The sequence below is a fragment of the Serinus canaria genome, chromosome 1A (assembly GCF_022539315.1).
Source record: "Serinus canaria isolate serCan28SL12 chromosome 1A, serCan2020, whole genome shotgun sequence".
NCBI lineage: Eukaryota > Metazoa > Chordata > Aves > Passeriformes > Fringillidae > Serinus > Serinus canaria.
In genome coordinates, this window is record NC_066314.1 from 55,402,728 (window position 1) to 55,426,384 (window position 23,657).

The following is a 23,657-nucleotide window of genomic DNA, read 5'->3' on the forward strand; positions in this document are numbered from 1 at the left end:
GGCGGAAGCGAGCCGGGCCGCTCTGCCACGCCGGGCAGCGCCGCACGCCCCGCCAGTAGGCACCGCCCGGGGCACGGACCGGCTCCCCGCCGCCCGCGCACCCCCTCCCCGGGGCGGCGGAGCGCGGGGGCAGCCGCGGGGGCGGCTCTGCCCCCGGCCCGCCCCGGCACCGCCCCCGCCGCGGGAGCCCCGGCGAATCAGCGGGGCGCTGTCAGGGCGTCAGCGCCGGCGGCTCCGCGCGGCCGGCCCCGAGCGCGTCCCTTATCGCAGACAGGCACCGGGGATCGCATCATTATCATGGGCACTGTTTGCTTTTCGCGGTGCTGCTGTTTGCTTTTCGCTCTCGCCTGGGCCGGCAGGTTGGCGGGAGGCAGCGGGGGCGCAGGTAAGAAGAGGGGGCGCCGCCGCCGTGCCGCCTTCCCAGGCGCGGGCGGCGCGGAGCCGCGGCCCCGGGGGAACCGTGTCTGTCCGCTCTCCTCTGCCCGCTGTAAGGTGTTCAGGGGGAGGTCACTTCTCGCTGTTCGTAGCGCCGAGGGATTTGAAAGTTGCGGTGGGGAGGCGTTTTCTCGCGTGTTTGCCACAGCCGGAGCTGAGGGATTTCTGCAGGGAGAGATGGGGAAGAAAAAGTTACTTTCCTTGAGTGCCTACGAGATAAGTACGTGCTGAGCCCTGGAGACTCCACAGAAAAAGCGTTGGCTGGGATATCTTCACAGGTTTTTCTTGTCTGCGCATTAACCCTAAGACCTGGTGTTTTAAACAGCGGCTCTCGTATCAGTTTAATAGCTCTAATTATACTTTGTCTTTGCTTCGCTGTTTAAAAAAACAAACCAAAAATCGAACACCCCCTCAATGCTATCTGTTTTGGAATGTTGCAAGCCCGAAGTGATTTCTGAAAGAAATGTATGCAGGTTTTGAAGTTGTGCGATGAAAAATCTTGTAAGATGAAGTACGAGCGGAGGCAGGCGTCGGGGAGAGGGAGGGGGGAGGGTGTGGAAAAATTCCCTGTTCCTCGGATAGAGGAGTTTAAATGTAACAAAAAGAACGAAGTCAGCCTAGAAGTTCTTAAAGTCCCAGTAATGCAATGTAAGATGTGGAGCAGAGCAGGGGCTCATACTTGGTTTTGCCCTTTCATTTGACTCATTGGCATTCACGCCTGACTCCCAGGCATCCTCTGGTTGCTGTGAAATGTCCCCCTTGGCTCAATGCAGTTTGAATTTTTGACGGCATTATAAAGAGTCCAGCTGTCACTTTTGCTGATCTTGATGTGAGATGGGTGCCGGTTTAATGACTCAAAAGTATGAACCAAAGCATTAAAAAAAAAAACAAAAAACCTCAGAGAAAACCTCGCAAAAACTTCTTTTCTCTTTGTGCTTGACTGAATCTGTGCCTGGTCAGAGCAACACCTAAGCTAATTCACGCAAATCATAGCTAGATCTGAACTGGCTCAGCGGTAAAAAATAAACGAATGGACAAGAAAGAAAGCAACAGATTAGAGCAGCTCTGTCTTAGTCCGGAAAATTACGACGCTCGGTGTTCTTTTCCCCTCTTTCTTAAAAAAAACCAAACAAACAACAACAACAACAAAAAAACCCCTCTATAACAATAACAATACCGAGTCCGGGCAATTCTCTCACTGGGATTCCAGAGGTGCCCCGCGAGGCCGCCCCGGTCTGCACCTCTCAGAGAAGTTCTCTGCTGTGTGCCATATACAATGTCTGCTTATTCTCCCCTCTCTAAATAGCCCCCTCCTGTTCCCGGTGACTTTGAAGGATCCGTGTGTTATCACTGGAGATGGCTGAGTGAGCACTTCTGAAACAATTAGCGTTAGGATTTCAAGCTCACAATAAAACTGTTTTCACTTTAGTGCACCTTTTTGAGGATATGTTAATCTAATTGGGCATGAAACCAACTTTACATGCCTCTCGCTGGATGCCCGTCTGCCTCCCTCCGCAGCACCCCTATCTCCTCGGTACTTCCTGACCATAAAGCAGGGACTGTGCTCTGTGCAGCTCTGCGAGTCCCTCTCCGGCTGCCTGCCCCTGTCCTCCCGGGAGCCCCACATGTGGCTGTGGCGTGAGGCAGGAAGAAGCCCCCTGGGAGGTGCGGGACTGACACCGCGGCCGCGCTGCCGGCCCGGCCCGGCCGCTGTGCCCGGGGCGCGGTGGCGTCGCCGCCCCTCGCGTCGGGATCTGCGGGTGCCGGTGTGCCCGGGGAGCAGCTGTCTGCAGTGGGGTGCCGGGGCAGCTTAGTCAGGGCTGTAAGTGTTCCCATCGTTCCCAGTACACTCCATCCCGGAATAGGTCGGAGATTTTTTTCCCCCCATGCTCACTTCATTAACATTCCCACGATTACCAGATCTCGACTCTGTCTCATTCTCCTCCCTCTCCATCCTGTTTAAGTCTGGGGGAGAGAACGAATGCCCGTCACTGAAGTGTTTGTAAAGGCTTCCTACTCTGAAAACAAGAAAAGCGGTCTGGGTCCCCCCTTTCAAAGTCGGGCATACCCAGTAAGGCACCCTACCCTACCCCGAGCAGGAGCCGGGACGGCTTCTGGCACTTTTCCCCTAAATGAGTGTTAGTCCAAGTAGATGATGTTATTGCAGGTTGCTTTCCTCCACTCTACCTTACCGAGTTTCATATGGTCTTCTATTTATTTTTTTGCTTCTCAGTAAAAAGTATTAAGGTGGTTTTGCTGTTCAAATATTTCTTTTTCCCATTCCCCCACCAGCTTAGTTTATTTAAACTGGGGTCTGTCTATAAATTAAGAAAATCTCTGTGCTAGAACATGCAAGTGGTCTTTTTTCCTCCTCTTATATGTGATTTAAGCATTCTCTTGTTTTACTAAGATGTGGGTCTCCAGTACCAGACTTAAACAGCAGAAGTTAATTTCTAGTGTCCAAGTATTTTATTCATAGTGCAGAAATGTGAGACTGAGTCCCTCCAGCTCCGTGGACCAGTGCCTCTAAGCGACTTGAGGAGAATATCACATGTCTAGTTTAGTTATTTATCCTAAGATGTTCTCATTTCCAGCATGACACTGGGAAAGCAGACAGGCAAACAGCTTCATATCTGTTTCCCTATCTGTTTGAGTATCTATCCTTGGTGTTTTGTGGCTCAGGTCTCCCTTCTTATCTGTCCCCTTGCGATTCCTTCTGTACTTCCAGATGTTGACGAGTGCGCAGAAGCTACGGATGACTGTCACATCGACGCAATTTGTCAAAACACACCGAAATCCTACAAATGCATCTGCAAACCGGGCTACAAAGGGGAAGGGAAGCAGTGTGAAGGTAAGTTCAGATCGGCTCCTCTCCTGTCTCTTCTCCCCTCCCTTCTTTTATTTGTTTGCTCTTTGAAAGCTTTTGTAAATAGCTGAATTCCTGAAACGATTAATGCAGATTTACAGCTGCTTAACCTCAAATCTGGGTGTTTATTGGCAAGCATCCCCCTGCTGCTTTTGCTAATTGTCCGGCACTGCAAATGTTGTGCCCGCCAGCCTGCTCTTAAGAATAAAATTTAAAAGGGGGTGTGAGGGGATGACGTTCTCTGGTAGCACCGGTTCCTCCTGGGCAGTGGTGGGCCCGCTGCCCCTGGGGCTGGAAGCACTGTGCCAAACACGTGGGTGCGGCCTGGGGATGGGATGGGATGGGATGGGATGGGATGGGATGGGATGGGATGGGATGGGATGGGATGGGATGGGATGGGATGGGATGGGATGGGATGGGATGGGATGGGATGGGATGGGATGGGATGGGATGGGATGGGATGGGATGGGATGGGATGGGATGGGGTGGGGTGGGGTGGGATGGGATGGGCTGGGCTGGGCCCCTGGCCAGCTCCCCAGCAGAGAGCTGATGGAAAGGATTCGCCATTGTTTTACCCAGACAAGTTACAGAAGGTATTTTTCTGTACCTACTCAGACAGGACGTTGGAGTTTGATTCTCTTTGACACTCTACATGTGTCATGATTGTATAGTTCTAGTCCTTGGAACATTGTTTTAAAGGGAAGCATTTCAGATTATTGTGGTTATAACAGACTTAGAAAAACTTACTTTGCTTCTCTATTTCCTCACATCAGTCTTGTAATTGAAAAAGACATAGCAGGTTTTATTAGGTTCTATGTACATTCATATTTTGGATTTTACACACTTCATCTTGTCTGTTGAATCTCAGTTGAGAGATTCTCTGGTGAAAAGAACAAATACTGTAATCACAGCAGAATGCCTTAGAAATAAAAGATGCAAGATTGTTACTTTTTCCCACTTGTAGATACTTAGCAGATATAATATTTTTCTATTCTATTTTCTTTTTTTCTATTTTCCCTCATTCTCTCATTCTACAGAATACAGGTTTTCAAAAAATGTCTATAACCAGTCCATTAAAAAGATTGAAGAACTCGAAATTATCTTGGTCTACAAAAATTTGAAACCACATATTATTCTCCGTGAACCTCCAAAATGTTTGTTCAAGTGCCCTCCGAAAGCATTTCTGTGGTTGTCATATTTTTCTGTCATGGGCTTAAATTGACAGACAAATTCTGATTGTCCACCTTTTGTGCTCTAGCATCTCTGGTCTGCTGTTCCTCTGGAAGCCAGATTTTCTTTCTTGCAAACAGGATAATCATTCAGCACCAGTTCTTTCTCTATTCCTCCCTTCCAGGGAAGAGCTACAGAACTCTGAGATAATGTACTCGAGGCCGCAGCTGTAGAGGTTACAGCATTCCCAGCATTGGTGCTTGTTGTGTTGGTTTTCTACATTAAAAGTTTCTTTATGCTTTAACTATTCATATTTTAATTGTTGAGCTCTGTTTAGTGGTAGAAGTGGTTTATATTCGTGTTTGTCTAATACACATATATCTCTGCCTGACTTGCCTTGGTTCAGGTAAAAAAAAAACCAAAAATCCCAAACTCAGTAAGAAGTAAAAAGCAAGAGTGATCCTTGTAATGATGTACAGAATAATGGAACATCTCTGTCTGATATCAAACTCGTATCTAAGAGAATTTAGTGTCTGATAAGTCTGATAAGTAAACTGGGGCAGACTGCATAACTGCATGAATGTTCAGCGTTAGTCAGGTAATGTAAGCTGTCTAAACCAGGTGTTACTGTGCATGATATATCACGTTTTTTCCTACAATATTATATCAACTTTCCTAAAGATTTTGCATTGGTTCCGTGTCTTAAATTGGTAATTAATACCAAATTTTGGTAGAAGCAGAAAGCTTCAGAAAGGGTCAGTGGCAGGTCTAAGATCTGCCTCAGGCCTGCTGTACATGGAGAGTGGGTTTATTTTGCATCTTGAGGTTAAGTATTCAAAACCTATGGAAATAAACAGACTAGCTTAATGATTGGTATTTAGTATTCTGTCACAAGACAAACTCAGTGATCAGTTGTTAGAAGTTATAAGAGAAAAGTGACTATTAACAAAGATGAAACCCACTGGATTGTTTTTGTTGTGCTAAAACTGGGTCATTAAATAATTCTTGTGTAGATTTTAAAGCCCAGTCATTAAACCTGGGCTTTTCAAAATAAGCCTTTTGATCAGTGAAACTGGTTACGTGTGAGAAAAAGATTTTTTACAGATAATGAGCCTCTTTAGCTAAGTTTGTAGCCATCTACCAGCGTTGCTTCATGTGTGAAGAACATTGACTATATCATAACTAACTCACTTCAAGCCCAGGTTCTCTCATACAACCAGATTATACTAGACAAGTAGAATTGCCATTCATACAGCACAGTGAGGTTAAAGACATGCTATCAAATTCATTCTAATAAATTTTAGTGAGCTGCCATTTTATGTTGTTTTGAGGCATTGCAATTAATTTAGAAATGTGCATGTTTGTTTATTTTAAATGGCAGTCTTAAAGGTTGCTTTTGTTCACTGAAAATCCATTCTAGAGTAAGGAGTAGAGTATGTGAAGTAACATTTTTTGGATGATTCTGAGGAGCGCATATTTGTATAAAGGTGTCCAGTATATCAATATGTATTTGTGTACTCTTGTGTATTTATTTATAGTTTTTTGAAACAATGGAATCCTTAGATTGATGGAGTAAATGTGGAGCCCAACCACTTTGCTCAGGGTTTGCTGCTGTGAGCTGAAGGGTGGGGTGAAATACATATGACACAAATATTCCTTTAAGGACCTGTGGAGAACTCTAGCAGCAATTACATGGAAATGAAACATTTTCCCAACAGTCTGTTCAGTTTCGTCAGTAGGGAATTTCTTTCTGAACTTTGATTTTCTCTGAAAATGTCTTTTGGCTTGGGTTACTCCAGAGTTTATGAAGATTAAGGATGACTTTTCAGTTCACAGATCTTTTTCTTCATTTTTTTCTCTGGCTAGCTTTCTTGCCTGAATCACTTGACCTGTTTCTTTCCACAGAGCACAGTTGTTCCTCCAGACAGAAGAGTTCCTCATTCTGTCTTCTGCTTCATTGTGTAGATTTCAGTTGACCTTTTTTCTTTCTTTAAGGTATCTGTTATGCTTTGTAAAGCCTCATGGTCAGCATTGCCATGGTATTTTCCCATATCATGTAATGTATAAATATCCCTTGAACACAAATTCTCTAGCTGGCATTTTCATAGGACAGAATAATGTGTCCAACCCAGATAATCTTTAAAAAATAATTCTCTATTTCTAGTCAGTATACAAAATCCGTTTATTCACAATTAATTAATTTACTTGCCCTGGCACACCTGCTATTGCCTAAGAAGTCTTCCCTGTTGTGATTTTAGTCAGGATCTGAAATGCAGTGGGCTGGATTCAGCTGCAGGCATGATCTTTCATGATCCATTGGACTTTGTTCTTATGTTCTCAGCATTGAATTTTGGCTTCGTCACAGGTTGCTATCTCAACAAAATTGTATCAAAGCAATATAAATTCCAGAAAGTGCAAAAGGATTCCAGGTCCTGGGGTCCCTCATGCCTTGACAGAGCATACTTTGTTCCTCATCTCCAATGCAATGTTGTGTGTTCGCAGTTGTAGGATATTCTGTCATTGAACTGTGTAGGAAGGGGTTTAGCTCTCAAACCCAGATGTTTGGGGCTTTTACCCCATACTATTTCTCTGACTACTCCAAACTCTCAAGCCATTAATGGTTAAAATACTTTGTATAGTTGTTGGTTGATTTTTACCTATGCCCATTTTATATCCAGTTAGTGTTAAGCTTATTTTATAGGTTGATTTTTTCCTTAGCCTACTTTTTATTCTCAGTGGGACTGTAAATTCAATGAGTTGCTCTGGCTGTTGGCTTTTTCCTTTTGGGTTATACCTGACATGTAGGACCCTTAAGACATGTTTATTGGGACCTGTTACTTCTGAATTGTTAAACTCTACTTGGTGCTTTCCCATATTGACTGAGATTTTCCTCTTGGAGCATTTTTTTTCTACTGTCTTTCATAGCATTTTCAGACTTCTGCTTCAGTTCTTTTAATAATTTATCTCATACAGCTGTTACAATGTTTCTTGAACTTTTTGTGCAGAAGTGTTCACAATTTTCAGCTGGACTTTTTTTCTTTCTTTTTTTTAAATACTCCTGTGAAGCTGCATCATATTGTTGATGGATTTCTTGCTGAGGGCAGCATACACGTACCCTGGCAAAGTGTCCTGCTAGGGTCTGCCCTGAAAGGGTGATTTTCCGATTTCTGCTCACATTGCAAATTTGTGCTACAGCAGCAGCAGTTCTGCTTGACTGTTAGGTGAGTGGCATTGTGCAGTTCTAGAGATTTAAGTCAGTCATGTGTTCATGTGTTTGTAGTCTTTTACTTAATGTAAATAATCACTCTAGATAAATAGGCAGGTGATTGTGATAATCTGCAATGAGGGCCTTTATTCTTGATTGCCCCAGTGGCAGCACCTCACTGGGTTTAACCATGGTACAGTCTCAACATAAGATAAATCAACCATTCCTGCCTCAGTCACAGGTATATTCAGCCTCTGAACATGTCCATTTAGAAACACAGACCTTCTGAACAGTCATTCTCATCTTCAGTAGTTTTGTGGATGTGAAGCCCAGTTTCTACTTGTATCTGTTTGTTAGATTTGTTCTCATCACTTTCATTTAAATAGTAATGATAGGCTCTCTGGGCTTGACATAAGACTCCTCCTTGACATAATACTTCCTCGTATAATTTTAATCCTGTTGACCTGTTTTATCTTTCATTTTCTTAAGAAGCTCATCCATGGTTTCACTCACTGGGTTTTCATTTTATTATGGCCTTTGAAATACCTGTTGTGTTCTTCTCATGCTCTTCAAAAGTGAATCCAAATATTGTGACAGGGCTGCTCTGAATCAATCAACTTGGAAACACAGGACTTTTCAGACTTCTCATTTCCCAGCTCCCAGTCCAGTATCTCATACAAGAGCCTCCTTTTGTCTGCAGGGATAAGTAAGTAAGGCGCTTCTGAATGTCCTTTAAGTGGAACAATGATCCCATTTCTTTTAAGAGCTCCATGGTGTCCCATCAATCCACTCTCAGCAATTCTTTCTTAAGTGAGTCATCTTCATCAATGATGTCCTGGGAGAGCTGGAACACTGCTGGGTGTCCTTTGGTTTCTGAAAGTTGGACATCTTGATGCTTGCACAACTCTAGTGAGCTTAGACTTGTTCTGTCTGTCTCTGCAGAATAACAGTGATGCCACTGAACAAGGCAGCTTAAGTGACTTCTTCCTGATTCATGATTCTTCCAATTGCAGTAGAAGGTGAATTAATACTCTCAAGTACTCCCTTGGTCTCTCTGAATGAGGTCTGCAGGGATATTAGGTGCTGAAGCTGCTGTGCTTTCTGGGGTTACAATACTTGACAGATGGTGCTCATGTCTCATGTTGAAGTTCATGTCACCCTCCCCTAAGGGCTCCAGATGACACCTGGTGCTCCAAGTCTGTGCTGCTGGATTTGTGAAGTTGGCTTGCAGCAGCCCATCTGAGCACAGAGCAGCACACTCTGCCACCTCCAAATTTTATGGGGATTTCTATTCCAGGATCAAATCTTCCTTCCCAGTTTGATTCACACAGATTATGGCTTTACTCTGGATGAGCCTCTGTGCTGATTTCACTGAAAGCAGCTTTCACAATGAAGCAGTATATGTTGTCACAAAATGAAGGAGAGAGAATATAAACTAGCTTCTTTGATTTGAGCTGGTAACTGCTTTTTTATTTTCTCTTATTGGGTCGATTGATGTATTTTATTTTGTTTAGGTGGATAAAACTGTTCACAGAACTGAATTCTGAGGCCTTCTATATCTCTGCTTTTTTCTTTCTCCTTTTTTGTTTTTTTTACCTTTTTTTTACCTTTTTTTACCTTTTTACCTTTTTTTACCAATTTTCTGGTACTATTTAATACTCAATTCTGACTTGTGAGTTTTCTAACTTGCATCAGGGGATGAATATTCTTGGGGGATGGAGAAGTGGAGAAATATCTGCAAGTATATTCCTGAGAACATTCTATAATAAATCAGAATTTTATTACAGCCTAAGTGAATTAACAGCTTATGATAACTTTTTTCTTTTTCCTCCTTCATGCCACTTTCTGTTCAGTGAATAGGGCTTTTGTTTTGGTCCGAGCTGAGCCTTGATTTTATTTATTTATTTATTCAAATTGCTTTCGTTTCCCAACTTTGTTCAGTAGTTCATCCACTAAAACCAGAATATCCCTTCGCTGGGCTGACATGCCCTGTTTAAGTGCCCCCAGGGCCATCAGTCCCCATGTATCACGAACCCTATTGTTTTCTCCTCTTCCTTTTCTTCCCTACCCTGTCCTACCTCTCAGAGCTGCTTTTTGACAGCCCATAATGCTGCTTCAGTGAACAGCTCCCCCGGTGGTCCACTTTGGAAATCTTCCATTTTGACTTAGAAAAAGAACATTCACTCCAACTTTTTTTTTTTTTCTCTCCAGAATGCTTCTTGGATACAAATATCACTATATTTTGCATAAACAAATACCATCCCCTATGAAATACGGGCCTCATTCTTCAACAGCATTACATGTAATTCTCAATTTGGAAAAAAGGAGGTTTTTTTCCAAGAGCACTTGTCTAAATAGTTGATAAGCTACCTGTCTGCTGGATGGTCTATGGGTACTCTAGGAACTTATTTATAAAATTTCATCAGGACCAACAGTTGCTAAGATGCAGAGCCCAGGATGGCCTTCTGGGGTAAGGTAAAGTTGGTATTTAGAAGGAACTTCTTTCCACCTAGATACACAATGTAAATTAACTGCCAGGAAAATGATAATGAAATGAAGGAGCATAAGTAAAGTGTACTAAGATCAATAGGTCTGTCCTTTTGTCTTCATTCATTTTACATCTGCCAGATACTACACAGTTTTCCTTGTTTTCCCACACATCACCTTTACTTCTGGTGCAGTCCCCTTTTCTTGCAGTCTTCATTATGTTGTCTTGTGTACTCTGATATTCAGCTGTCTTTTAGCCTTGTCATTTCCCTACAGCAAATCCCGCTTCTCTTTTGTTCTTTTCTCATGTATTTTCAATTATTTCATGTAGCTTTTCTTCCCCTGTCCTCTCAGTGGCTTGCTGCAGTTACAGCAGTGTTTTTCTGAGAGCCGGTGTCCCACAGAAAGACCTCTGGGCCACGAGAACTGGCAGCTCTAAGTGCCTCTTACTGGTCCATTCCCTTGGGTTTTGTCTTTAAGTCAAAACAGCTCTTACCAGCTCTCTTTTCTTGCTTTTTCTCCCTTTTCTCCACCTCTTTCCTGTCCCCCATCAGTGGGTCAGAACTCACCTGTTCCTCAGCACATTCCCTGCTGTTGCCACCCACTGCAGAGCCGTGGCTCTTTTCTGAGTGGCTGGCTAGAAAAACGTCTTTGCCTGGCTGATTGCCATCATTTGTTAGCTCCCCTTTGGTTATGGGCACTGTCTTCATGTGTGTCTTCACTGCCCTGCTGAAATACACATTCTTTGTTTTGAGGCTGATGCAGGACATGGTGAGGGAGCCTCTGCTGTGATGATGGCAGAGGAGGAGTTTGGAAATGTGAACTCCTGCTGCTCCCTTGCCCAAAAAAGCTGCACTAATGCTGCTTCTGTCTCTTCTGCATTTGAGCCAGGTAGCATCAACTCTGTTCATTAGCATCCATGCTAACAGTAGAGTAATGGGAATCATGGATGGTGGATACCTGAGGATGGTGGGTACAGCCTCTGTACTCATGGTACCAGTCCCAGGCTCTTCTAGCCCAGGATAGCTGTGAGCCTTAAATGCAGGGAGGTTTGACCAACCTCAGGCAGTCCTGGGATGGAGGATGTATGGCAGGAATCTGTAGGGAAATGTGCATGGAGTCTGGTGGCAAAAGGAGTAGTACTCCCTCTGCACTGATTTAGGAAGCTCCTTTTCCTTGATGGTGCTCTTTCTTTCATACAAGGGTGATTGATGTGGGGCTAGTTTGTGAAGAATATCACTGAAACAATATGCCCAAAATGCTCTGTAAGCATTTCTGCACTGAAAAGTCAATGAACTGGGATCTAGAGGCTGAGTCATGGCAGGGAGAAGGTGGTGGTAAATAAAGTGAACAGATTTCCTAATCTGGTTTAGTTTTTGGAGCCATTGTGGTGTGAAACTTCAGCATAGGGTTGAAACAAACACCTACCAAGAAGGATGTTTTGGAAACTTCAGTTGCCTAAATTTCAGCAGGTGCCTGTTGAGCTTTGGATTTATTATATTATTGGGGGAGGGGAAGGGGTTAATGAATTTTTAGATGGCTAATTTTTTTTGGTCAGTTTTCAGCTGTAATTTGACCATCTTATTCTGTCCTGAGAAATCTCTTGAAAGGTAACTCCCTGACACCTTATTAGAAACAAAATCTAGCGGTATTAAATCTGTTGAAACACTTGAGGGAGATTTTTTTTTTAAAACATAGCAAAGCAGAGATTTTTCCATATAATCTCTTTAGAAAAAGCTAACTTCCTGAGTTTTTTCCTTAGTTTGTTTTAGCATATATGTATTTGTTTTAAATTTCAACTGAAAAAAATTACCTGCTTTAAAGCAGGTACCTTGCAAGAATAAATGTGGTTCATACATAAATGTTTGGCAGAGTTATAAGAAATTGAAGATAGGGTCTGACAGACCCCCTTGAAATTTCAAGACTTTTCTATACATTTAAGATGCTGAGCAAAAGGAATACCCTTACATTACCGTTGGAAGAATTTTTTTGTTCAGGTGCTGTGAATCACCGGAGTGCTCAAGACTGCTTAATCTTAAGAAACTGTTACCTTTTAAAGTAATTATGTTTAAGTGCTTTATTAAATTGTAGTTACTGCCTTATTTTATGTTGCAGTGCTGCTTTTCTAAAGCCTATAGAAGGTCACAGTTTTTATTTCAGTGACCTAGGAATTAAAAAAAAATCTGGATCAGTCAAAACAGTGATTTAAGACCTTGATCTTGGACATGCTTTAGACCTAAACTTAGTGAAGTTTGTTTGGTGCTGTAGGACCCATAGACAACTTATCAAATTCAAGATCATGCTTTCACAGCTACTGACAATGTTTTACAGTACAGCCATCAAAGGATCAGAAATATTAAATAGACAACTTTCAGACTTTTCTGATTCTTACAGTAATTTGAAGCAGATGAGCTGTTATCTCAGAGAATATAAAAGCCAATTTTCCTTTATTCTCTCAGGTTGAGGTTACTAAGCTTCATACCGTTCTTCCCATGCCTTAATCTGCATGAACCACTGTCAGTGCTTACATTTAACATTGTGCTTAAAGAGCATAAAAATTTAAATGAGGGGGAGAAAAACCAAGAGCAATGCCTAATACCATTTTGGTTATTAGTAATGTTGTTGGAGGGAATGGTGCTGCTGCAGAAGGTGCTTCAGAGAAGGGCAACCTCTGCAGAAATAGCTATTTGTTGGACATATCATTGCTGAAAATACTACAGGACGGTCCTGCTGTGCACTCTAGTTCCTGCTGTTGTAAGAGGGAAACTGCACTGAAGTGGTTTTGTTCTGATTTCATTATCTGGAAGCAGAGGTCGCATTCAGAACTTTCATTCTCCCTGTTATAGTGGAAAAAGAGGTTGAAGTAAGTGGGGTGTTTGCTGAATAAGTAGGCTAGGTAATGCATATCTAAATTGTTTGGCAGCACATGCACAGAAAGAATTCAGTATCTGACTTCATACCTGAGAGATGTCAGTGTCTCTACCAAGCAGAGCTGTGCCTTTATTCTTTTTGCGCATTTCTGTTTGCAGAACTTTGTTGAGAAAGGATTCCATAAAACCTGTGACTTGGAGACACGCCAGTGTTTTTCTCTAACTACAAAGCACCAACTTTGTAGTTAGAGAAAAACAAAAAGTCTAAATAAAGTCCAACTTTATTTAGAAATTTCCATTTTTCCTAATGGATTCCTACCTGTCTAAAGATACATGCAATCAAAGCTCCTCTTTGCATCTCCTCCCCCCCACACACACCACTTTTCTCTTAAAGCAGCCCAATTCTTGCTTGCAAAGTGGTGGAGTTCACCTGATCTTTAGTGCAGGGTCTTGGTACAGCACCCTCTGCAAAGGCAGGTGCTCTGAACAGTTCGCTCCTGCCCCTGATTTGGGATTTTCCCCAGGGCTCTGGTGGTGGCTTTGTGTGCATGGGCAAACTGGGGAAAGGCAGCCTCCTTTGGCTGTGCTCCACCAAACCCAAAGCCCTGAAGGAGGCTAACTGCATTATTTGACTACTAGAGGGCAGACACAAGTGGAGCCCTCTGGCTTTTGCTTGGCTTGAGTTCCTGAGGAAATTATTTTGATTTTACCTCTATTTAGATGGGATTGTGCAGAGGTATTGAGAGCCCAAGAAACCAATGAGGGAAGGAGGGCTGCCAGGATTTCTCTGACCTGTGATTGTTTTGCTGTAAGAATGAGCCAGGGACTGGGTATAAGAGAGGAATAGACAACTTCAGCCTGTTGTCTGGAAATAAAAACCTGAGTACTAAAATGCTTCGGTTGGATATAGTCTGTTTCATTAGGTATAGAATGTTTCACTTTGTGAGTGTTTTCACCTGTTTCATTAGGTATAGAATGTTTCACACACAGTTTTGCATTTAAGGAGATTATGACTTCAGAATGGAAGAACTTTTATAATACAGTTTTCCCAAAAGCTTTAAGAGTGGAAACAACCCCATCAAATTTTTTATAGTATGATTGTTTACTAGGGAGGTACTTTTTTGTGATACGGGTCAAGTCTAAGTTATTGTCACTTAAATTTTGTATTAACAATCACATCTAGGTGTATATTAAATGTATTTCTCTTCTTGATCCTTCTGGTACTTTGCATCCTTTCACTGTCTGTTTTGAAATTTTTTTTTAAAAAATCCTTTTCTTGAGGGAAGTGCAAGAACTGCATTATAAGAAAATATCTGTGGACTGCATCACATGTGGTCTTACGGAGCAAAACCCAAAAGCTTTGGCTTTTATTCTAAATAGGAAATACACAGAAATCTAACCAGGAAAGCAACAGCAGTAGCATTAATTTTCTAGAACAGCTTAATGACACATTTTACCTTGAATTAACACAGAAGTTTCCAATGCACATTTCTGAGTTCTTTCACTGCACTTTGCTGCACAAAACCAAAAAAGAGTTACTAGAAAAGAGTTACAAGAATACATTCCTGTACTGCTTATGCTGAAAGGCTCTTAGTGATGTCCATGAATATTAATGTTATTATTAGGTACTAGTCCTAATTTTGAGCTGTTTTTAAGACAAGTATTCTGGTGGTCTGTATGGAAGGCAAGAGACAGCAGCTGTAGCCTTTTCCACAGCATCAGTCTTTATCCTGAGTAGGATAACATGATAAAATTGCCTGAGTTAGCCAGAGTCTGGATTCAAGGGATGGGGGGACATGTTCTGGAAGGACCGGCATGTTTTCCGTAATGCTGGCATTCGCTGAGGAAAGCCCCAGTGTTTGTAGCTGTGAGAACACCTCAGTGCTCCTGTTTGCACACAGCATTTTTTGTCTGATGGAAAGGACAGCCTGTTGTCTTTAAAACTGTGATTTATTTAGGTGCTTTGGGAGAGTTCTGAAGAGTCCAGAAGGCAGGTGAAAGTTTTGAGAGTGAATGCACTCAGAAGGTCCTTCTGGAGATGGGCTCTGGGATGGCCAGGCAGAGGGGTGTGGGGGGAGGCTCTCATGCCCTCAGGAATACAGCCTTGATTTGCTCACCCCATTTGGCTTGAACTTGCTAAAATAACTTGATCTTAAAGATTGAACCAAGCATGAAGAATTTCAGTCTTTGAACTGAACAAGCTGTGAAAATGGGAAAAATGGGAAATGGAAGATGAGGTGGGAATGCTTTAAGAGTCCATTTATGTAAGTGGTACAAACCATAGTTTACTTCTACCTTTATCTGTCAAGTACACACAACATCTATGCTTAAGGCCATGCCAAGTATGAGCATAACTATCAAAAGTCAGAAATATGCCTCTGGGAAGTTTTGTGCATATTCGTATTATTGATGTTTAGAAAATTAAGGAAAAAAACATAGTAGGAACAAACTTTATAAAACTGCAGAATTTGTATTTTATATTTTGTTTTTCAAACTATTAACAACATATTGTTCACCTGAAACCTAGTTTACCAAGAGTTTCTTCTTCAATAAACTTTATGATCAACAAGGAAGTAAAAAAACTTAAGGGAAATAAATACAAGTCTTCTGGTCTGTATTAGTCACTGACATACTCTTCTATTATAGTATTTAAAGCAGGAGGGAGTGCTTTAAATGCTTCAACCCATTTAACCTTAATTGCTCAGTTTTAATAGACATTTGCTAACTAAAGGAACCAGATTATAGCTTGAATTAGGCCTTACTAATCTTAATTAAAAGCTCTACTTTATAATCAGAAACAGCCTATGCTTCAAACAGTTAGCCTTTCTTAAATGGCTTACTTTCAAATACTAAGGCCTTTTGCTAATAATTCTTTAGACTGAATATGGTTAACCATTATTTTCCTTATATTGCACTTAATTAAAAATATCTCCTCCATGTGGTTTTGTGCAGTCTGCTGGCTGTAAAATTGTTTGACTGCTGGGGATGGGATTACTTTACTTTTCCTGTGGTAATTTGAAAACATGGTTCTGCCTTTGTTTTAAAAGTTTTCTGGGGTCACAAGTTACAAGACTTAGATGTGAATCAATAGAAACATTTGCTTCCTGCATTTGTCTGTCCTCAGGCAAACTCTTGTCAGTCACTTATAACCATTAATAATACACCCTATAATTCTTTTAGTTTAACATTGAAATTCGGCTCAGGCACTTGATTATGATCTCCGCACTCCTTCAGAGACCTAAATTTCAGAATAAATCAAGTCTGTTGTATTGGGAGGGAGGCTCTGTCTGTTGAGCACTTGGTGTATTACAGAGCTCCAGTGCTTTTCAGGGCTGTCTGAAGAGGACAGAGGGTGGATTTCATCTTTCCAAAGGTGGATCTCAGTAGTAGAGATCAGCCCATTGAAACCATTTGCTTTACTTTCCCTTTATGGTTGAGGGAGAAAAATTTCCTTCATGCAGTTTGCCTTGCATTATTGAAGGCAAAAATAGGTCAGATAAATCATGTCCTGGAAATAAGAATCTTCTTTCTGACACAGATGTGGGCATCTACAAAGTTGGATGAGGTGTATCAGGGCAGAGAGCCTCTGGCTGTGAGATTCAAATTCCATTGAAATTATTGAAGAATATTCTGTACTTGTTCTTTGACTTTAATCAGAACATGGTATTTTTAAGCTGCCATATTATCATTGAATCATTATAAAATTCATCCTCACAGTCTCAGTTTTATGTTTTTAATTCTTTAATTTATTTTTTTTTTCTTAGTGCATTCCACTCAGGAAGCACTTCTATACTGTGTGATCATACCTTTATTTAATTTGCTATGCTTTTAATTCAGTGGCTGAATTGCCTACTTGCACAAACTAAACACAAATTAAAAGTCCTTTATATGCTAAGTCTACTAGATCCCTATATTCACTTGGGAGAAAATTCCGTAAAAAGTTACTTGTGCCAGTTATGGAGACGGACAGATTTTCTTGAATGTCAGTTTTGTTTGCCTAGTTATCAGATCTTTGGAAATCCCCTAAAGCATTTTTCAGAATTTCTCCTTGTTAACCTTCTCCTGTTAAGTTAGTTTCATGTTCTGTGCTGATGGAATATACAAAGATTTTTAAATTATACCTAGTACAGGAAGGCAAAATCAGGACTCTTTATAGTGGATGCAAAGAATCTGGTCCCTACCTATGAGTATTTATATTTTAATATCAAAATTGTGTAAGCTGGCCAGACCAAGTTTGACTAAAGATCTGTCTGGCTGATGCGCAGTCTCTGACAGTGGCCAACAGTGGATGCTTACAGTAGATTATAAAAATACATGAAATGGAAGAATGCAGCTAGAGACTTAAAGACCTTCTGAGCCATAAGTTTCATTCAAATCCCTGTGTTTAATAACATCTTCAGAATAGGAATGGAAAATAAGTATGTTTTCTTTTCCAGGTGTTCTGCAAAACTCACGGGGTAGACCGGTAATTAGCTGTGCTCAGAATGCTGGCAAAGAATTGTGCAGGAACAGGTACACCTGTCTCTTTGCAGCCCCCATCTAATGTGGTTTAACAGGAACCTCATGCCATGTTTCCCTACATGGGCAAACCCTACAAACCTGAGTTTTTGGCTTGGCAACTAACAGTGTCTTCAGAAGGATGGGCCATCACGGTTTTCTGAAAATGAGACTTCATTAAGGAGAGTCTCAAATCAGTTGTGAAAAATTAATAGATACTTTCAAAAGCTGGACCTGGATGTTTGACCAAAGATCAAACATCAGATGGCTTCAGATGGCTGCACTTTTTAAATCAGTTCTTGTGGATACAGACCCATTACCCTATTATTTCATTTTTGAGCCTTTTACTGAGGCTGATGTTCTCTATTATTTATGGGTGGAGTTAAGTAGTCAGGCCTTGCTGCCCTGATTTCAGTGGATAACAGAGGATGTTATAATGTGTTCTCTCCTGGACTTCTGTTTATGTATCTTAGAAATACTCTGAATATACACCAGAGACAGTGCTAAAATGGGGATTCTCTGGAAAGATGGGAAGAAGGAAGAAGTGTGTGGAATTCATGAAGAGCATTTCAAGAAATGACATCTAAATGTCTAGTTTTATGCTGGATATACTGTCCAATTAAACAAACAAAAAAAAAATTAAACCAAATTGTTAATTGGGTGGTTAATCAAGACTTTAGGCAAGACATTTCTGCATTTTGGTTATCTCTGCATAATAAAATAACAGTTGTTGTGAAAGCCATCTCATAAGCAATCAGCTGCATGAGAGTATTGGAAATAGGTCTACAAGACCAAACAATTATTTAGATAACCTTAGCCACCTTTATATCTCTGCTGTTGGGGAGGAGGTCAGTGCAGTTGTACAGCTTGGCTTTCTGTGGTGCATTCTGTCAAAAGCAGATTATTATTTGAATACTGCACAGAAGTTGTAGGCATTCTTTGGTTCTCTCTACCTTTCATTCTCCCCAACATAACGAAAAAATAAATTGCTTAGAATTCCCAAAGGAAGATTTCCAGGCTATGAATATGAGCACTCTTCAATTTACAGCAAATGCCTGTGTTATTATTCCTGTGTCTGCAGCTTCATCTTTTTTCATTTAATAGTGTTAATGGCAGCTGTGAGTGCTTTCTAGTACAGGGTATTTGAACAGTGGAGCCAAATTGTCTGATTTCATGGCAAAGCTGTAATTGCATCCATTTGCCCTATCTCCCTTTCTTGTCCAAACATCAGATGTGAGCACAGCTTATAAATGAAAATATTTGATGATTCACAAGTCAGCAAAGATGTTTTTCAGATTTGAATGTTAAATTTTGTCCTTAGCACTTTTCCTAGACTTTCCTCACTACTAAACTGGTGTTTTTACAGCTTGGCCTGGCCTCATCTAACCCTCACTTGCCTCATGTCCAGCCAAGATGAGTGTGTAACTTCATTAATTCCTGTTCCTGGTATTGCTTTCTTCTCTAGTTGCCAAACAGTCCAGGAGGTGTTTTGAAAGTCTGGAGAGGGTAATGATGATGGAAAAGCCAGTGGGTTGCCTGCTACTTTTCACTATTTGTATGTTTATGTCCCTGCTGGACAATGGCTGTACATCCTCAGGTCAAAAACTAAAGGCCGCTTACCACTCTTTATTAAATTTTCTCTGTGGTTATTTGTCTCTGGTGATAAATAGGGCTCAGGTTCACAAGACTTAATTTCTGCATGGCCTTTTCAAAGACTGAGGAGAGCCTACATCATAACTGATTAACTCTCTTTTTGGATAAAATTTTAGTACTGTCAGCACATATCAGTAGGGTTGGGTTCTATGTTTCAGGAATAAAAATAGCTGGAATCAAAAAATTGCATCAATGTGGTATTTGTTTGAAAATAAAACTCCTTTGCATTCATCAACTACAGCAACATCTAGGGCTTCTTGTTGATACTGGCCAGGTCCATGCTTTCAAAAAAAATGGAAAACATTCAGTCTGTACATCCAAGCAAAACTGCATGGCAGGTACTTTGCACGCTGTGGAGACAGAATTATTGTTAAGAAGCTGAGAGAGGCTGTGCCAGAATTCTGAGTTGTGCAGCAAAATTGCCAAAATTGCTGTTTTGGCACCTTGAAAATAGCTCCACATTTTGTGATTGTACAGTCCTGACGGAGAAAGCTTTAAGAGCTGTGAACTGTTTCAGGCAGTGCTTGTGTGTGCTCACTTTTAGGGTATCATCATTATTGTCACAGGTTTAGTAAGGTTTAACTTAATGCATGTGAGATGCTAAAACACAAATCTGTAACAAGCCTAAATTTTCATTACAGGAACAAAATGTGACTTGATCATCTTAAACTCCTGAATTGTAACAAAATTTGTAGCCTAGTAACTTTTCTACTTTCTAGATGGTGCGCAGAACTGAAAGGTGGTGAACAAAAATGAGTTGAAGCTTTTTTGTAAAACATTAAAGATTTTAAAAAAAAGGTATTGTAAATATTTGATTATTTCTGTTCAGTTTAGTCTTCTCCGATCTTTTTGAAGTGAATGTATCACGTACATAAATGAGCCATGTAAGTGGCATAATGTGAGGTCATCTCTACTAATTTTACTGTTTGTTTCCTGAAAATACCCAGAGCTCTGCAATAGACTCATGAGCAAAATTAACACCACTCTCCTGAAAACTTAAACTAAATACAAATCATTCATCTATATCTAGCCTGGAGCACTGAAATATTTTTTTAAGAGATGTCTTAACACCATAGAAAAGAGAAGGAAAATTAGAAATACTCAGTACTATCTCTTGGATAAAAAGCAATGTAATGGGAAATTATTAATATTGGAAATCAGGCAACATGCTAGTATTAATAGATTACTCTTACCAGAGGTACTTTGGAGTCTTAATTACCATGAACGTAAGGGACTTCTTTTTAGTTGAGTTTTAGTGAATGAGCAATCCTTTCATTTTTCAGAGCATTTCAGCATTTCACACATTTCAGGTGTGTTTCAACCTTTTTACCATCATGTTCACCTGGCTAGACCAGATAAAAGCTTCTGTAGTTAGAAAAACTATTTACAGCAAAACCAAATGTAATGATTCTAAACCAAAGAAGGATCTGTGTTTTGACGAATCAAGTTACCACCCAGCCAGCTGCAGTTTAATGGGTGAGAAATTATGGCCTTTATCCCTGTGAAGGAGTGAGAGTGGCACTCCTTGTGGGCTGCTCTTTACTGTTGTCTGCAAACCAAAATGCTGAGAGGCCTTCAGATCATCAAGGATGTTGTTGGGGAGTGGTCGGAATTTTTCTGTATTCAGGGAACAGGTGGCTAAATAGGAGGCAGTTGGTTTCTGGGGCCTCACAAGTATTGGGTCTGGCAGGGAACACAAGTTCATGGTTTCCCTCTGGATCACATTTAGAAGTAGCCACATGACTTCAGTAAATGTTGAACTGAAAGGCAGTCCTGAACAAGTGATTCCCTCATTGCAGGGCACACCAGCAGTGTAAGGTAGAGCTGCTCTGCTCACAGACAGATTTCTTGTGTGGGACTGTCCTGCCAGGTTTTGTAGGCTGGCAAAATTAATATCTGATACGCCTCTTGTACAGAGTAGGAAGTTTGACCAAGTGATACAGGATGACAGGAAGCCCTGTGTTCTACAAATCTTGCATACTATAAGTCACATTCTATTCCCCAAGTGGTTAACCAGCACAGCAGAGTAGTTTTCAGCCAGGAGTCTGCAATAGCCCAATAACTACTGCTAAAGTACAGGTGGGAAAAATAGTTTGAATAGGTAAACCTGCTGTCAGAAGATGTAAATTTGCTAAAGGAGTGTTTCCACTTCTGCTGTAAAATATAGTAGTTCCTCATATCCAGGAAGGTTGAAAACCACTGCTCTGCAGCCTCCCATGCTGTTTGTGGTTGGCTTTTTCAGCCTGAAACTGAAGAAGTGTCAGTCTGCCAGGGACTAAGGAAGCATGTGCTCTATGATCCCAAGAAATCTTCCATTTGGCAGTGCACAATCTGCCATGACTCATTCCTAAATGGGCAAGTAACCTTCTGTTCCCCTACATGAAGGGCCACATAAAAAAAGTAAATATTCATTCACTGATAGGAAATAAAGAAATTTACTTCAGAATTGAAGGCTGGGATTTTTTTTTCCCTTTATCAGTGGAAAGACAGACATTTAGAAATGAAATGCAAGTAAGGTTGGAGATAAGCAGTCTGAGAATGAGATACCTGCAGAGTCTAGGGAAAAAAGTAAGTGAATTATATCTGTATCAATGAGCTAATTTTATTATTTGAAACATTCTTCTCAAAATTGATAGGTGCATATTTGAACTTAAATATCTAGGAACAACCTCCTGCCATGACTTACTGAAATAATTATCATTAGGATGAATGCACACCAGCAGTGTCTGTAAGAACACAGGAATACCCTGCCATTAGATGGACAAGAACTTCGAAAGTTTGCAGTAGAATCAAACATTTCCCATTATATTAAAAGAGGGAATTGGGGTGCAAAAGGCTGCGATTTAGAAGTGGTGGGAAAAAATGCTGTCAAATGTCATGTTTCACATTCATAGCAGCTTGTGAACAGGAAACCTCTCTGCTTGAGCTTGTCGGGCATGACAGCTACTAAATAAACATAGACTCTAAAACTGTTACGTGCTCGGCGGGTATACATCTTTATTTGGGTATCTCGCTTGAGCTTCAAAGAACTTGCAGCCAATCTGTTTAAATATCAATTAAGACAAATGTCAAGCTGCTCCAGGCTCTAATCAAGGGTTTAAGATGCTGAATGCAGGACTACAATCATTTTGGTTTTATCTAGGAAAAAAAATCTATTTGCTATAAATGAAGCTGGAATAAGTTTCCAAATAAGTTTCCATTGTGCTAGTCAAGATGGCAAATGTCACACAGGGGTAATACTCAGATTAAGAGAACATAAAATATTCCCTAGGGAAAAAACTCTGCTTAATTATTTTTTCCCATAAATGATTCTGGCTCTCCAAAGGTTTCAGGTACCCAAAAGGTACTATAGGTAAAAAGCTCTGTAAAACTCCAGTGTTAATGCAGTAGGAAGACTTGGCAATTAAGCAGTCAGAAACTCTTAAGGTGCTAATTGAAGAGTGTTCCATATCACTTGTTTGATCCCTTCCCCATTCCTGCTGCTGGGGTGTTCTGAATGCCACCATATAGAGTGTTTAGGTGGCTGGCAAGTGACACCAAATGTGTGCAGAGCCTCAGCTTTCAGTTTGTAAGTTACCTTTTTTTCCAATATTTTTGCATATTTCTTACTTCACTGTACATCGGTGATAACTTTCCAGTGGCAAGATACGTGTGGACTGAGGCAGGAATACCTGCCTTGCACATCAGGCATCCTCAGAGAAGGAATCAAAGGGATAGGTTCTTGTGTCTGTTGTCACTTTGATTGGCATATCAATGTCCAGCCACTAAAAACACTCTTTCCACTCTTTGAACTCAGAGTTTAAATAAGGAGGGAAATGCACAGGAAAAAGAACAGTGTGAGGAGGAAGGGAAGGTGAATTTAAGAAAAATGAAGGAAGGGACACCGTATTTCTTATTGATGAATGAAGAATGAGCTGGTTATTCACCAAAAATATGAGATATAACCATTCGGCTACTGCAGAAATTTTGCATTTTCATCATCTATTGACTTGTTTCTTTTACCAGTGAATGAACTGAGTCAGCTGAAGTCAGCTTACAGCACTGGGTGCTTGATACTGTCTAGTCACTTGTGTCTTTAAATGTGGCTCTTTAATTCTCTTTGTATGATGCACAGTATTTAAAGATCATTAACTAAAATTTGAAAAGTAGCAAGTGTTAAACACACCTATATTTTCTACAGCTGATACTCTCATTTCACTTACTTCATCTCCTCCTTAGAGAAGGACTCATGTTTGAGAGCTGGTTTTCCCCAGCCAGTGAGGGTGATTTCTGTAAGACCACCTTTACTGTGTGTGACTTCAAAATTTGATTCATGCTTGCTGTGTACACAGTATAATAATAGGAAAAAAATTTACAGACACAGGGCAAAATAGGGATCATTAACAGTTGTCTCTGTGCTTTCTTTAAAATGATAAGTTATTAATTGTGGTTAGGGAAAAAATTATGAAACAATATTAAAATAATATTAAAATTT

The 23,657-nt window shown here is 40.8% G+C and overlaps 1 protein-coding gene across 4 annotated transcripts in view; it reads left to right on the forward strand.

The window, feature by feature from the left end:
* The first annotated feature begins 200 nt into the window (after positions 1-200).
* SCUBE1 (signal peptide, CUB domain and EGF like domain containing 1) overlaps positions 201-23,657 on the forward strand; it is a 197,813-nt gene continuing 174,356 nt past the window's right edge. For all 4 annotated transcript variants that reach the window (XM_030238231.2, XM_030238232.2, XM_050987623.1 and 1 more), the window contains exons 1-2: positions 201-385; positions 3,164-3,286. In XM_030238231.2, coding sequence (XP_030094091.1) covers positions 298-385; positions 3,164-3,286 — 211 coding nt within the window. In that variant the 5' untranslated portion in view covers positions 201-297. The remainder of the gene's footprint in view (positions 386-3,163; positions 3,287-23,657) is intronic.